This window comes from Leptonychotes weddellii, chromosome 6 (genome assembly GCF_054177405.1).
Source record: "Leptonychotes weddellii isolate Sample4059 chromosome 6, ASM5417740v2, whole genome shotgun sequence".
NCBI lineage: Eukaryota > Metazoa > Chordata > Mammalia > Carnivora > Phocidae > Leptonychotes > Leptonychotes weddellii.
The window spans coordinates 14,591,435-14,606,334 of NC_138374.1; the positions used below are offsets into that span (position 1 = coordinate 14,591,435).

At 45.0% G+C, this 14,900-nt stretch overlaps 1 protein-coding gene across 8 annotated transcripts in view; it reads left to right on the plus strand.

Annotated features, from left to right (window-relative positions):
• ABLIM1 (actin binding LIM protein 1) overlaps positions 1-11,901 on the plus strand; it is a 284,673-nt gene extending 272,772 nt beyond the window's left edge. For 5 of the 8 annotated variants that reach the window (XM_081823453.1, XM_081823450.1, XM_081823448.1 and 2 more), the window contains exon 21: positions 3,983-4,644. In XM_081823453.1, coding sequence (XP_081679579.1) covers positions 3,983-4,125 — 143 coding nt within the window. In that variant the 3' untranslated portion in view covers positions 4,126-4,644. Of the gene's footprint in view, positions 1-3,982; positions 4,645-5,010; positions 5,086-6,002; positions 6,084-7,168 lie in introns of those variants that run through there. The other 3 variants (XM_081823457.1, XM_081823456.1, XM_081823455.1) reach the window with 1 other exon arrangement.
• The last annotated feature ends 2,999 nt before the right edge of the window (positions 11,902-14,900 follow it).

Here is a 14,900-nt window from a genome sequence, read left to right on the forward strand (position 1 = left end):
AAACAATGAATCATGGAACACTACATCAAAAACTAATGATGTAATGTATGGTGATTAACATAACAATAAAAAAGTAAAAAAAAAAAGATTGGGATCATTCCCTGCATATTTTCAGACCACAATGCTTTGAAAACTTGAACTCAATCACAAGATGAAATTTGGAAAGAACTCAAATACATGGAGGTTAAAGGGCATCCTACTAAAGAATGAATGGGTCAACCAGGAAATTAAAGAATTAAAAAAATTCATGGAATCAAATGAAAATGAAAACACAACTGTTCAAAACCTTTGGGATGCAACAAAGGCAGTCCTTAGAGGGAAGTATATAGGAATACAAGCCTTTCTCAAGGGCTCAAATATACAGCCTAAACTTACACCTAAAGGAGCTGGAGAAAGAACAGCAAATAAAACCTAAATCCAGCAGGAGAAGAGAATTAATAAAGATTTAGAGCAGAATTCAATGAAATAGAAACTAAAAGAACAGTAGAACAGATCAACGAAACTAGGAGCTGGTTCTTCGAAAGAATTAATAAGATTGATAAACCCCTGGCCAGACTTATCAAAAAGAAAAGAGAAAGGACCCCAAAAAATAAAATCATGAATGGAAGAGGAGAGATCACAACCAACACTGAAGAAATACAAACAATTATGAGAACATATTAGCAACTACATGCCGACAAATTAGGCAATCTGGAAGAAATGGGTGCATTCTTAGAGATGTATAAACTACCAAAACTGAACCAGGAAGAAATAGAAGACCTGAACAGACCTGTAACCAGCAAGGAAATTGAAGCAGTAATCAAAAATCTCCCAACAAACAAGAGTCCAGGACCAGATGGCTTCCCAGGAGAATTCTACCAAACATTTAAAGAAGAATTAATACCTATTCTTCTGAAGCTGTTTGGAAAAAATAGAAAGGAAGGGAAAACTTCCAAACTCCTTCTGTGAGGCCAGCATCACCTTGATCCCCAAACCAGACAGAGATCCTGCCAAAAAAGGAAGATTATAGACCAATATTCCTAATGAACATGGATGCAAAAATTATCACCAAGATACTAGCCAATAGGATCCAACTAGCCAATAGGATTATTCACAATGACCCAGTGGGATTTATTCCTGGGGTGCAAGGGTGGTTCAACATCCACAAATCAATTAGTGTGATACATTACATTAATAAAAGAAACGACAAAAACCATATGATCCTCTCAGTAGATGCAGAAAAAGCATTTGACAAAGTATAGCATCCCCTTTCTTGATTAAAACTCTTCACAGTGTAGGGATAGAGGGAATATACCTCAATATCATAAAAGCCATCAATGAAAAACCCACAGTGAGTATCATTCCCAATGGGGAAAAACTGAGAGCTTTTCCCCTAAGGTCAGGAACACGGCAGGGATGTCCACTCTCACCACTGTTGTTCAACATAGTACTAGAAGTCCTAGCCTCAGCAATCAGACAACAATAACAAAAATAAATAAAAGGCATCCACGTCAGCAGAGAAGTCAAACTCTCACTCTTTGCAGATGACATGACATTGTATGTGGAAAACCCAAAGACTCCACCCCCAAATTGCTAGAACTCATACAGGAATTCAGCAAAGTCTCAGGATATAAAATCAATGCACAGAAATCAGTTTCATTTCTATACACTAACAATGAGACAGAAGAAAGAGAAATTAAGGGAGTCGATCCCATTTACAATTGCACCAAAAACCATAAGATACCTAGGAATAAACCTAACCAAAGAGACAAAGACATACTCAGAAAACTATAGAACACTCATGAAAGATACTGAGGAAGACACAAACGGAAAAACATTCCATACTCATGGATTGGAAGAACAAATATTGTTAAGATGTCTGTGCTACCTAGAGCAATCTATACATTCAATGCAGTCCCCATCAAATACCATCAACTTTTTTCACAGAGCTGGAACAAATAATCCTAAAATTTGTGTGGAACCAGAAAAGACCCTGAATAGCCAAAGGAATGTTGAAAAAGAAAATCAAAACTGGTGGCTTCATAATTCCAGACTTCAAGCTCTATTACAAAACTGTAATCATCAAGACAGTATGTACTGGCACAAAAACAGACACATAGATCAATGGAACAGAACAGACAACCCAGAAATGGATCCTCAACTCTAAGAACTATGGTCAACTAATCTTCGACAAAGCAGGAAAGAATATCCAATGGAAAAAGTCTCTTCAACAAATAGTGTTGGGAAAATTGGACAGCCACATGCAGAAGAATGAAACTGGACCATTTCCTTACACCACACACAAAAATAGACTCAAAATGGATGAAAGACCTAAATGTGAGACAGGAATCCATCACAATCTTAGAGGAGAACACAGCAACCTCTGTGACCTCAGCCACAGCACCTTCCTGCTAGACACATCTCATGAGGCAAGGGAAACAAAGGCAAAAACTAACTATTGGGACTTTTATCAAGATAAAAGGCTTTTGCACAGCAAAGGAAACAGTCAACAAAACCAGAAGATAACTGACAGAATGGGAGAAGATATTTGCAAATGACATATCAGATAAAGGGCTAGTATCCAAAATCTATAAAGAACTTATCAAACTCAACACCCAGAGAACAAATAATCCAATCAAGAAATAAGCAGAAGACACAACAGACATTTCTTCAAAGAAGACATACAAATGGCCAACAGACACATGAAAAAATGTTCAACATCACTCAGCATCAGGGAAATCCAAATCAAAACCACAATGAGATACCACCTCACACCAGTCTGAATGGCTAAAATTTAACAAGTCAGGAAACAACAGATGTTGGTGAGGTTGTGGAGAAAGGGGAACCCTCTTACACTGTTGGTGGGAATGCAAGCTGGTGCAGCCCTCTGGAAAACAGTATGGAGGTTCCTCAAAAGTTGAAAATAGAGCTACCCTATTACCCAGCAATTGCACTACTAGGTATTTACCCCAAAGATACAAATGTAGTGATCCTAAAGGGCACCTGCACCACAACATTTATAGCAGCAATGTCCACAATAGCCAGACTATGGAAAGAGCCCAGATGTCCATTGACAGATGAATGGATAAAGAAAATGTGTAATATATACAATGAAATAGTACCCGGCCATCAAAAAAAATGAAATCTTGCCATTTGCAACGATATGGATGGAACTAGAGGGTATTATGCTAAGCGAAATAAGTCAGTCAGAGAAAGACAATTATCATATGATCTCACTGATATGTGGAACTTAAGAAACAAAACAGAGGATCATAGGGGAAGGGAGGGAAAAATAAGATGAAATCAGAGAGGGAGACAAACCCTAAGAGATTCTTAATCATAGGAAACAAACTGAGGGTTGCTGGAGGGGAGGGCAGTGGGGGGATGGGGTAAATGGGTGATGGACATTAAGGAGGGCACGGGATATAATGAGCCCTGGGTGTTACGTAAGACTAATGAATCACTGACTTCTGCTTCTGAAACTAATATGTTAATTAATTGAACTTAATAAATTGTAAAAAATCGCAAAGCATCTCTACTGAAATGAGACCATGAGAAGCAGGGTGTGTAAGAATGAATTCATCACTCCTGCCACGTGCTGAGCACTCAGTAGAGAGATACCTGGTGTTACAGTGTGCTCTAAGCAAGACGTAGCCAGGCTGTCAAAAATGCACATGACTGAGTGAGAGACAGGGACGGGTTGGGGTGAGGGGAGAGAAGCTTCCAACAATGCATGGTGGAATCAGAGAAGGCAGAAATACCTTCAGAGTGTCGGGGAGAGCTTTTGTGAGGAAAGGGTATTTTAACTGATCACAGCAACTGGAGCAGGCCTTCCCTGGCTTCAGGGGGGCAGGGAGGTAGTGTGTTCAGAGACCCCCGCAGAGAGAGGAACGTGGTGTGTTGGAGAATGTCTGGGGAATTGCAATAGGATATGGTATATTAATATGTCCATGTTTTTCTATGAGCTTTCCCTTCTGATATTTTCTTTTTCTTTCCTTTCTAGACTACCAGGTATGGAACACTGTGTCTCTCAAGTTGGCCACACCAGTAAAACAACCATTGTCCAATGCAGACACGGGTTGCTGCTCCACGGAAGGGTTTCTGTTGAGAAGATCCTTATTTGGGTTGATCTGTCTGGTTCATTAGTCCATAGATAGGAGGAGCCATGAGGATCAGGCATGCCTGGTGCCAACATCAGCTGGCTCTGTAGGCCCTGGGGATGTGGCCTGAACCAGGCTAGGTGTCAGGGGGGGCTCTTGCTCTGGCCTCGGAGAGTCCTCTCTGGGCTGGAAGTAGACCAGCATCAAGGGCCTGCTCAAATACAGTTTTGCCTTTTAGTCATAACCGCTTGGTACTTTGGGTCCTCCCCTCCTTCCTGTGGTCCCACTGTCTTGGCCAATAGGAAAGAGCTGCTCTGGTACCATTCCCTTTTTCCTGGACCCTAAACCTTATAAAATGATGGTGGAGAATGAGAAAAGGGGAAAAAATGCAAAGAAAACGAAGAGTGAAATAACACAATCACTGACGTGGCACTTTTTTGATAGACCATATGCTTTCATGCATGGATCCTAAATTAGGAATTAGTCAATAGTTAGTAAGCCAGGATCTGTCCCCAACTTGATGATGAACAGTATTCCCAGTATTCCTGCTTTTATGCAGCAAGGATCTCATTTTGAAAAATGTATGGTGATTAAGATGACACATCTAGGCCGCCTGGGTGGCTCAGTCGGTTAAGCGACTGCCTTCGGCTCAGATCGTGATCCCGGAGTCCCGGGATCGAGTCCCGCATCGGGCTCCCTGCTCGGCGAGGAGCCTGCTTCTCCCTCTGACCCTCCCCGCTCTCATGCTCTCTCTGTCTCATTCTCTCTCAAATAAATAAATAAAATCTTTAAAAAAAAAAAAAAAGATGACACATCTACAAAACAGTGAGGATTTGAGACCCAAACAGGGAATTTTGGGAGGCCACGGAGTTGTCCCCACAGCTCCAGGTGCTGTCATGTGTTCCTCCTTAAACCAGCTTTTCTGTTGCAGACTCTCCCCGATGGCCACATGTCTGGGACGAGAATGGATCGAGGGGTGTCCATGCCCAACATGTTGGAACCAAAGGCAAGTGTAGCCATTCTCTGCTCTCACATGGGGACAGCAAACCGGGCATAATCCTGAAAAGATTTGTTTTTCTCTCTTTCCACCATTTTCAGTGTTGAGGCCTACTTGCTTCCAGGCTGATACATTAGACAAGCTGTGTCACAAAGTACCTGGACATTCACTGGTTTTGTCACACCGAGTCAACAGGTTTAAGTCCTCACAGGGTGTGGTACTGTGTGTTCGTAGTGAAGGACCAGCACACCTCTCCTGTGAGCTTAGTACTCACTTGGTCCCTGCCATGAGCACCACGAGGCATGCCCAGTGCTAAGTGGGGCAGCTGCCAACCACTCGAGATAGAGTGACCAAGACATCCCATTTGCCCAGGACTTTCCCAGTGTTAGCACTGGAAGTCTAGCATTCCGGAACCTCCTCAGTCCTGGGCAAACTGGGATGGTTGGTTACCCAAGCTCCAGACCATCCTGAAACTCCAGAGGTGTCCAAGGCTGTACTCCCTAGTGACCATAACTGGGGCTTACTTCAATGTCCTCCACCAGAACACTGCTTCTGGGTCAGCCTGGTTCCGTGAAATCATGAGCCAGTCGTGGAACAAGATTGTTGAACCCTGCAGAGGTACCCTCGCCATATAAACTGTGTTCCTATCATTTCACTTCTAATTTTTACCTTTACCCCCGAGACATAATAAGTTTGTATTCTTTCACTCAACAAAGCCACAGGGCTACGTGAGACTTGATGAGTTGAGAAAACATGCAAGAACTGGTCCCTGTCCACGGGATATATGAGGAACACCCATCACTCAGATACCGTAATTATAATGTCTTAGAAGCTCTGTCTTGGGAGTACTAGATTTTAGGGAGATTCTGCTTGTTGATAAAATGGACAGCAGTGTTCTAGAAGAGGTGTTTCTCTTTGCTTCTCAGATATTTCCATATGAAATGCTGATGGTGACCAACAGAGGGCGCAACAAAATCCTAAGAGATGTGGACAGAACCAGGCTGGAGGTAAACTAACTGACCAGTCCCAACCGCAGATACCTGTGCATTTCCCCCAACTTTCCCCTAAGAAATGTTTCAATGAAGGCAAAAAGAAAAAGAAAAGAATCAACCTCTCATGGTAGGTAGAACTAAGATAACTCGGGATTGAAAACCCAAATAATATACACTTACGAGATCAGCCTAAATGTGTGGTGAAACCCAGAAGATGAGCCAGGAGACACGGAATGATTTAGTCATCTTCTGCGGAAGCCTGATGTTGCCATAATTATGGCTGGTGTTGTAGAATGTAAGCCCATCCCTCTTCAGATATCCCAGCACCTGGGTTGAGCTCGTTGAGAGAGGGAAGGACGTGCTCAGTAACGAGGTTTGCCCTGGACAAGTTTCCCTCTTGGCTCTTTCCACATTGCTTGCTGAAGGGTTATCTGGGTGTACATGCCCAAGACCTCCTTAGACACACAAGGCTGATCATACTTTTCCACTTGAGTGATTTTAATTAAAAACTCTGGCTGCCAGTCTTATAAAGAATCATTACTTTTCCCTGACAAAAGGCAGTACCTTTGTATGTGAAGTCAGTCTGGCACAGAGAATAAAGGCTCTGCTATCCTAAGGGAACTCTTTAGGAGGGACGACAGATGGAATCCATTCTCCTGGTAGACCAGGTGTCCAGCAGAACTGCTGCTGCTGAGCCAGGAGGAAGCCCCAGGGCTCCCCAGATTCCACTCTGGAAGTCTCTGTCTGGCTTTCTTAGTGCTATGGTCCATTTTCCCTGCATCTTCTCAACATCCCAAGGACCTGAAGTGGAGTTGCCTCCAGCATAACGACTCACCTTCCTATGTCCTATCACCACAGAGCATATGACAATGATCATTAATACTCTGCCAGCTCTTTTGTCTGCTGGGGAGGGTGCCTCACCTGGGCCAAGCAGGTAAGGAGCCAGTTGGTCCAGTGCCTGCTAACCAGCCTCAGAGGTAAACTCCTCTGCCATCATTCTGCCTTGCTCTTCAAAATGATCGCTTGTAGACTCAAGAACAAGTCTCAAGGCCATCCACGTGGCCATCAGGACTGACCACTATTCTTTCTCCCACCCACAGCGCCACTTAGCCCCAGAAGTGTTTCGGGAAATCTTTGGAATGTCCATACAGGAATTTGACAAGTTACCTCTTTGGAGACGCAACGACATGAAGAAGAAAGCGAAACTCTTCTAAGCCCGCCCCCCACATACCCCGCTGTGTAGACAGCAGTTAGGAAAAAGACTGATGTGGCGGCGACACATAGGATGTTGTGTTAAGGCCCAAACTTGATTGGAGAATTTGCAAACTACTATCCCTCAGCAACAACAAAACGGGAAACCTGATTAAAATACCCATAAGCCAAATATTGGGCCAACCACTGGCAACACTTGCCAAGAAGTAACGGGGTTGAAATTTCTGTGTTCCCCACACTCGACAGTAGTGTTCACATGTGACCTTTTGACATCACCTTATGTACACAACAGGAGCTACTTCTTTCATTTCCTTTATTGTCTAACCAGAGTGCTGACTGTATGGGTAGGAGCCAGCAAGTGCCCTTAGGATGCCGCGTGGAAAAAAGCAGTTGTAATCATTCCAAAGTAGGAATATATTTATTATGTAGCACCGTGGCTAAGAAGGAAGAGCCTGAGGGACATATCCATGTGGTCGCGCCGCTTTGCACACCCCTGTCCTCACTGGCCCCATGAAGCCCGGCCTGGGCCCCAGCAGGATAGAAGTCAGAGTCAGGGAACTGAGCAGCTCTGAGTGAGTGGGCTGAATAGCAGCCAAGGTCATTTTTAACAAGCTCCTTTTTCTCTACTCTTTGCTAGGACCTGGTTGGCAAATTACTTAGCTATTACTTAAAAAAAAAGAGAGAGAGAGGGAAAAGGAATGAAAGGAGTATCTCCCTTAATCCTTTTTCTGTGGTAAATTGTACGCTTCATTCTGCCTCCCCACCACTGCAGGCCCCCACTGCAAAGAAAGGAAAGGGAGAAGTGATCTCCATTTGTGTGCTTTTAGATGATTTTTGTCCCAGGGCCACAGCACTCTTGGCAAAAAAAAAAAAAAAAAAAAAGGAAGGGAGGAAAAGAAAGAAAGAGAAAGAAAAAGAAAAATTCTGTGTCCCGCCAATGCAAGTTCTTCTACCCTGCATCCTCTGCTTCTCATCCAGTGTCCTCTGAATCTGATCAAGCCCACATGGATTTTGGATTTTTTTTTTTTTTTTGAGGTCTTTTCACTAGTAGCCTAAGGAAAGGCACGCTTTGCTCTTGGAAATCTCTGCAACTCCAGGGTATATTGCCTCAGATTGATTTAATTTGGCCTTTTCAGCTTTCCTTCTTGCCTAGCTCTGTTGACTTCACGGTGTGTGTGTGTAAGTGTGTGTACGTGAACGCACCCAGCGTAGTTTGGGGAGTCCGCATGTTCTTTTATATTTCACCTCTGCTTGAATGTTTGTCCCGCTGTGCTGCAGCTTCTGAGGGATGTTTGCACACGTGCACATGACTCAGAGGTCAGGGTTGAGGCTACACCGCACCCGACGGCATCCTTTGTGGAAGGGTGTCCGTGTCAGGAGCCGGCATCCCCCGTGATTCAGGTTCTCAGGTCAGCAGCACAGTGAAGAGCCCAGACGTCAGATCAGGCTGTACATGGACATTGGAGTGTCACACCGGAGTCCGAAAATTCAGCAACACCAGATTGGAAGGGGAGCCTAGGATTTCACCGAAACTCGCATGTGAGACCCCATCGTGATTCCCGGACGCCTCTGGCCGTGACTCCAATGAGCGGTGAGGTGGACAAGGGAGGGTATCTCCATCCAGCTCCACACATGGGTGGTTTTCACATTTATTCTCGTGCTTTGGGGGCTCTGCCTAGGAATTTAAATTCTGTTTTAAAGCCAAAGGGAAATCGTTTGAATTCTCTTCATATGCCGCTTCTAATTAAAGCTCAGAAATTCTTCCTGCTGCCACCAAATACTCGAATTAGTTAGTAGCCAATCTCCATGGTAAAAAGCAAGTAAAAATCGTTTTGGAGCCTCTGCTGCAGATCTCTAACTTGGGACCCACTCTGTCACCCGGCTGATATGATGGGCTCTCTGAGGGCTTTATGCCTCTCCTGTGCTCTTCCCGAAGGGCTTGGAAATGGCATGTCCTTCCAGTGCTGCACACTGAATGTTTGAGGACCGTTCTCACAAATACGAGCATGCATGTGTGCACGCACATGTGCACGCGTGGATGTGTGTGTGTGGATGTGTGTTCACATCTAACGAAAGCTATTAGCACATAAAAATTCCAGTTGTTAATGCAGTCCAAGGCACAGGATTATTACTAACATATTTTGCAAATGATCCTGATGGAGCAGACGTGAGACGACCAGCTCCTCCTCGGGCTGAAGCCCCCAGATTGCAGCTTGCAGTTCGGTGCCTTCAGTGGCCTCTTGCTTTAATTCAGTATTTCTGCTGTTCCGTCTTCGCTCTGATCTCTCTGGCAGCGGCAGCCTCAGTATAATGCCTGCGTATCCTAGTCCTTGCTTTGCTCTGGCAAAGTGTGAGGAGTGGGGACCATGGTGCATTCCCAGTCATCAACAACGAGGATGGCCAGATGGGTCCCAGTGCTAGGCTGGTGGAGAGAATTTGTTCATTACGGGGATCATAAAGGACCCTCAGTGTTGTCGTTGGTTAATGAGTTATGATCCATGCACATGCCGAGCAAATGTCAGTGTGAGAAAAATTGCAATGATAGTTAAAGATCTGAACCCAAAACCTGCTCCCACTGGCGAAACTCTACTTTTCTCATCTCTTTTGAATTCAGTTCTGCATCCAACTTGGGGGTGGGGGATGGGAAGCTTCTTTCCATATCAAGTTTATTAGCTTGTTTAAAACTATACCGTGCAAAAAAAAAAAAAAAAAAATGCATTACCAGAAAATGTCAGTAGCCTCCTGTTGCAAGCAGCACGGTGCTATGCTCTGGGGAGGGGTCGTGGGAAACCATAATGTGGACTGGGTTCCCCGGCTCCACTCCCAGCAGAAGGCTCCAGCTGGAGGGATGGGCCATGGGGCAACCTGGTTCTCCCAACTGCCAAATCTAATATATGGCTACAATGGCCTATCCATTTTTTTTTCTTTAAACTGGACTCAGCATGCTTGTCCTCAAAATGTCCAGGCCACTGTGCAGGAGATCGGGGTTCTCTGCTTGAACCCCACTCTGCACTGCACATAAAAATTCCAGTTGTTAATGCAGTCCAAGGCACAGGATTATTCACTCTAGGCGAGGACTTCTACACATGGCAAACTTTCCTGGTCCATACCCCAAGGGCTATATTTTTGAGCACTGGGCTTATTTGTGATTCTTTAAACACACAACACCTGCACGAAGCGAAAGAGGCCTCTGACAACGTGAAAGTCAGTGCTTCCTTTAAAATTTCTTCCAGAAGAGCCAGGATACCATTTATTCTTCCCGTGTGGTTTAAGATGAGACCTAAAGAGCATTTGAGAACTTGGAGGGCCAACCATGCATCTATATTTCGGTTTGCGTTAGTTATGAAATGTCCTTAATGTGACTTCTTTGGTAACTAAAGATAAACTGCCTGTTCTCTGAAACCTCCAACAGAAAAGCCAGGGTTAATGGGTCATACGGTGCACATTCCCTCTGCCACTCTCATCCTCTCAATCTGGTGATGGCCGTCAACTCTACTTCGAGAAGTCTTGCTGGAAATGTTTATAAAACTTTCCCCTAATTTCTTTACACTTTAAAGCAAACACCTTTTTCTAAAGAATTGCTTCTCAGATGATTATATACAATATATATGCTTTTGCAAGTTAAAAAAAAATGGAATTAACCACTTTTGACTAGGTAGGTCTTTCTAAAAATTCTTTCAAAAAGCTTGGTGTTCGTGTTCTGTGCATTGAAGGGGCAGGTGAGCCCTCTCTCTGACTGTCAGGAAAGATGGTGGAAGGAAGTGAACTCTATGTAACACCCCCCGCCCCCATGTCGTCTGAGGCAAGCTCAGTTTTTACAAATCACCTCTTCTATATTACTGGTCACTGTTTAATCTACACTTCCTAGGCCAGCCTTGACCTGACTTGATCTTTAAAATTATTTTCTTTTGACAAACCAAGTGTTTGTGAGTAAACCCTACAACTCACTCATTAGTACTCCCTTTTGAAGAATGTTCTCTTCAGAAAAAGAGATTATTTCAGGCTTGAGATTTGCTGTGACACCACCTTATAGTGATAATGTACATTAAGGAAATTAGGCAAATATATAATGAAAGAAACTTTTACTTTGGTTTTAAAAAAAAAGACAAAATCACTCTTTCCATTTGCTGCTCAGGAAGCCATGAGGAGATGGTGATTGATATGCTCTGCATATGGACTTTTGTGTTTTTATTTGGGTGAGTTTAATTTATGGCAGACTCCAAAGGAAAGGGGGAAGTGGTCCGTTTCAGCTGAAAGAAATTTCTAAACAGTATATGTAAACACAGCAAAATTAAACAAATGCAACATTTTCTGATGGTTGGTGTAATGGACTGGCAATTGTTATCATGAAATAAAATTCTTCCCAAAAGTGTCTCTCTCAAGAGTGAAGATCCCACGAGTCACTTTCGGAGCCCATTCACCAAAGGTAGCGGAAGACAATACTGTACCCACTACCATTCAGCAAGGTGGTGAGCCACTTAATGATTGTATATGCCTGTCTTTCCTTACGCCATGGAAGAGAAAACAGTTGTCCACAGTCTTGATGTTCCTTTTGGGTTCTGTGTACAGACCCGTCCAGTAATAAATGTGTGTGGCATCTGTGAGTTGCTGACAATCCAAATCTCTTGGAGTCCTTTCATTTTAAGTTCAGTTTAATGGAATTTTCTTGCAAGCGTCAGAAGACGTCCAGTCAGTTCTTCCTTCCCTCCCCTTTCAGACATATGAGTGTGAGTATTTGGAAGAACCGCTGTGTACAAGATGTGTCCTGTCCCCCGTGAAAGTGAGTGGGTGTCGGTCTGCGCCCCACAGACCACGGACTAGTGTGCAGAGGCAGGGGCGGCCGCTGGCCCCGCGTTGCCGTGCCTGACGGTCCCGACCTGCTCCGCGCTCCTGTTGCAGGCAGCACCCGCCGCTCCCCGCCCTGTCCTCTGCGTTGCTGCTGTGCACTCACCACTCAGTGAATAAAGTGTGTGCTTTATTCTATTGACAAACGCCTCCGCGTCGTGTTTCCTTGCTCGCTCCCCTGCACCTTTTAAAGGTCTGTCCCATTTCAAGAAGTACCGGTCCGACTTTCGATGACCAACACAAAACCAGGATCAAACCAGAGCCTTAGGAATGCATTTTTAGCACACAGGAAGGCTGTTGAGAAGGGGAAATACAACAAATTGCAATGGTATATTCCAGGACTGTTTGTCCAGTAATCCAGACCAAATTGACCAAGTTGACTAAAGTGAAAATACGTATTTTTTAGAGGGAGAGTGTGTGAGCAGGTGTGGGGAGGGGGGAGGGAGAGAGAATCTCAAGCAGACTCCCGGCTCACAGCTCTGAGATCATGACCTGAGCCGAAATCAATTGTCGGATGCCCAACCCACTGATCTACCCAGGCGGCCCTAAAGGGAGAATATTTAAAAAGAGCTACTGGGCTGTGCTGATCTACCTGGTGTGTGGTTTTGTGACTCAGAGCAGTGACAGTCTCATCATCTTGACAAGAAGGGGGAGTTGAAGTTTGAGGACAAGAGCTTCTGAACCACCATGAGTGCAGGCCACTTACTAAGAAACCGCAGTACAGTGGTAGAAATACGTCTTTCAGAGTTTTGACCTCCCCTGCGTTATCAGACTTTAAGTGAGAAAGTCTTCTAGATTTTGATTTACACGTTATTCTCATTGCCACAATTTGGGGCCTGCTGGAAAATACAAGGATGTATTTAGACTCGAGACCATAGCCATTCTACTGCGTGTCTGTCAAGCCTGTTGTCTTAGTCAATTCAGGCTGCTATTAACAGACTTCCATGGACTGGGTGGCTGGAACGGCAAACATTCATTTCTTACAGTCCTGGAGGCTGGGCAGTCCAAGGTCAAGGTGATGGCAGATCTGGTGTGTGGGGAGAATGTGCTTAGGTTTGTAGATAGCTGTCTTCTGGTTGTGTCCTCACGTTGCAGAGAGAGAGAGGCAGCAAGCTCTTCTGTCTCTTCTTCTAAGGATGCTAATCCCATCATGAGGGCTCCACCCTCATGATCTAATTACCAAAGTCCTTGCCTCCTAATGCCATCCCACTGGGGATTAGGATTTCAACAGATAAATTTGGGGGGCCAGGGGACACAAACATGCAATCCATAACACCTGTCCAGGGGCCAGTCACACTAGCATTCATGTGGACCCTCATCACAAAGCCAGAAACTGAGGTTGTGCTCCAGACAGTTGGCACCTTAGTTTACTAGTGTAGAAAACAGGTCAGGAGGCCCAGCTAGAGGCCTGTGTTCTATTCACTTCTGTCCCCACCTGCGCCGGCATCACCACTCTGGGCTCTGATGACCACAGTCGGCGTTTACCTTCAGCCCTCTCTTGAGCTCTCTGTGGCTTTTGCCACTATGATCACCATTTCATTGAAAGCTGACCCCCTCTGTTAGTCCAGTGGTTAGCCCTCGCACATAGCCAAGTTCACAGCCCGTGGCCCTCGCCTCGTCCACTGCTGTCCCTCCCACAATGCCCCACCTTTGAATCTTGCCCTCCAGCTCTTCCAAACCACTGCGAGTTTCCTGAACATACCATGCCCTCTCCCACCTCTGCAGCTTTGGCACGGCATTTCTCCCGTACAATGTCCAATTCTTCAAGGAGCTGGAGAGCGGGAGGATCTGGCCCCAGGGACAGGAGATAATGGCAACACTATTTGAAAGCAGTCATCCATAGCTCTTGGGAGTTACCCATGTGAATCTCCCATGGGCTCCGTTTGTCCTGAATCAAAGACATGCCTGAGTTCACACCCTCTCTAAGAGCCTGCCTTGATGAGCCCAGCCCAACCTGCCCCAGGAAATTCTTTGCATGCCTATGGTTGAACATCACGTGTGACACTTTTCAAACGTTGCCTAGGACTGCTAGCTTTGCAGAACGGTGAACTGTGGTGCGGTCTCTACTGAGTGCCAGGCTTTATGTGAACCGTATTTCTCAGGGCAGCCCTCCAAGACAGGTCACTGTAGCCCTGCTATACAGGTGAAGAAACCAAAGCCCAGCGCCTATGAAATATGCCTGATCATCAACCAGTAAACTGTAAAGCTGGGATTACTGAGGCCTAACTTGAAATCCCATCCTGTTCTCCTCTGTGTCTCCATGACCTTCCGAAGGCAAGGACTGCCTCTCCCACATTCCCAGTCTCCTGGGGTGCGCTGCAGAGACGAGGTTCTCCATGTGAGACTGGCCAGTGCCCTTCACTAGGCGGTGAGCCCCATCACTGCTGCCAAGGTGCTATTATGAGCAAGCTTGGGGGGTACTCACTAGCTCTGGGTCTTAGGCCAGTTATTTCGCCTCCCTAGGCCTCAACTTGTTCTACTGCAAAACGAACAAAATACTAAGACCCTTCAAAGGACGGTTGCTACATTTTAATTCATATTGAGCACCGCACGGTACCCAGGACATAGTAATTGCTCAAGAAACATCAGTGATGTTTATGAAGAGTAATCAGCCACTCAGACTTGAAGAACCCCATATTCTCTGAGCCTCAGTCTCCTCATCAGTAAATGAGGAGTGACTACCTGAGTTCTGGCTACATTTTGGGGTGCTTAGGCTGAAGGAAGCAAGGTGGAGTGCTCAGACACAGGAAAGCATTACATTGATAAGTGGTATGG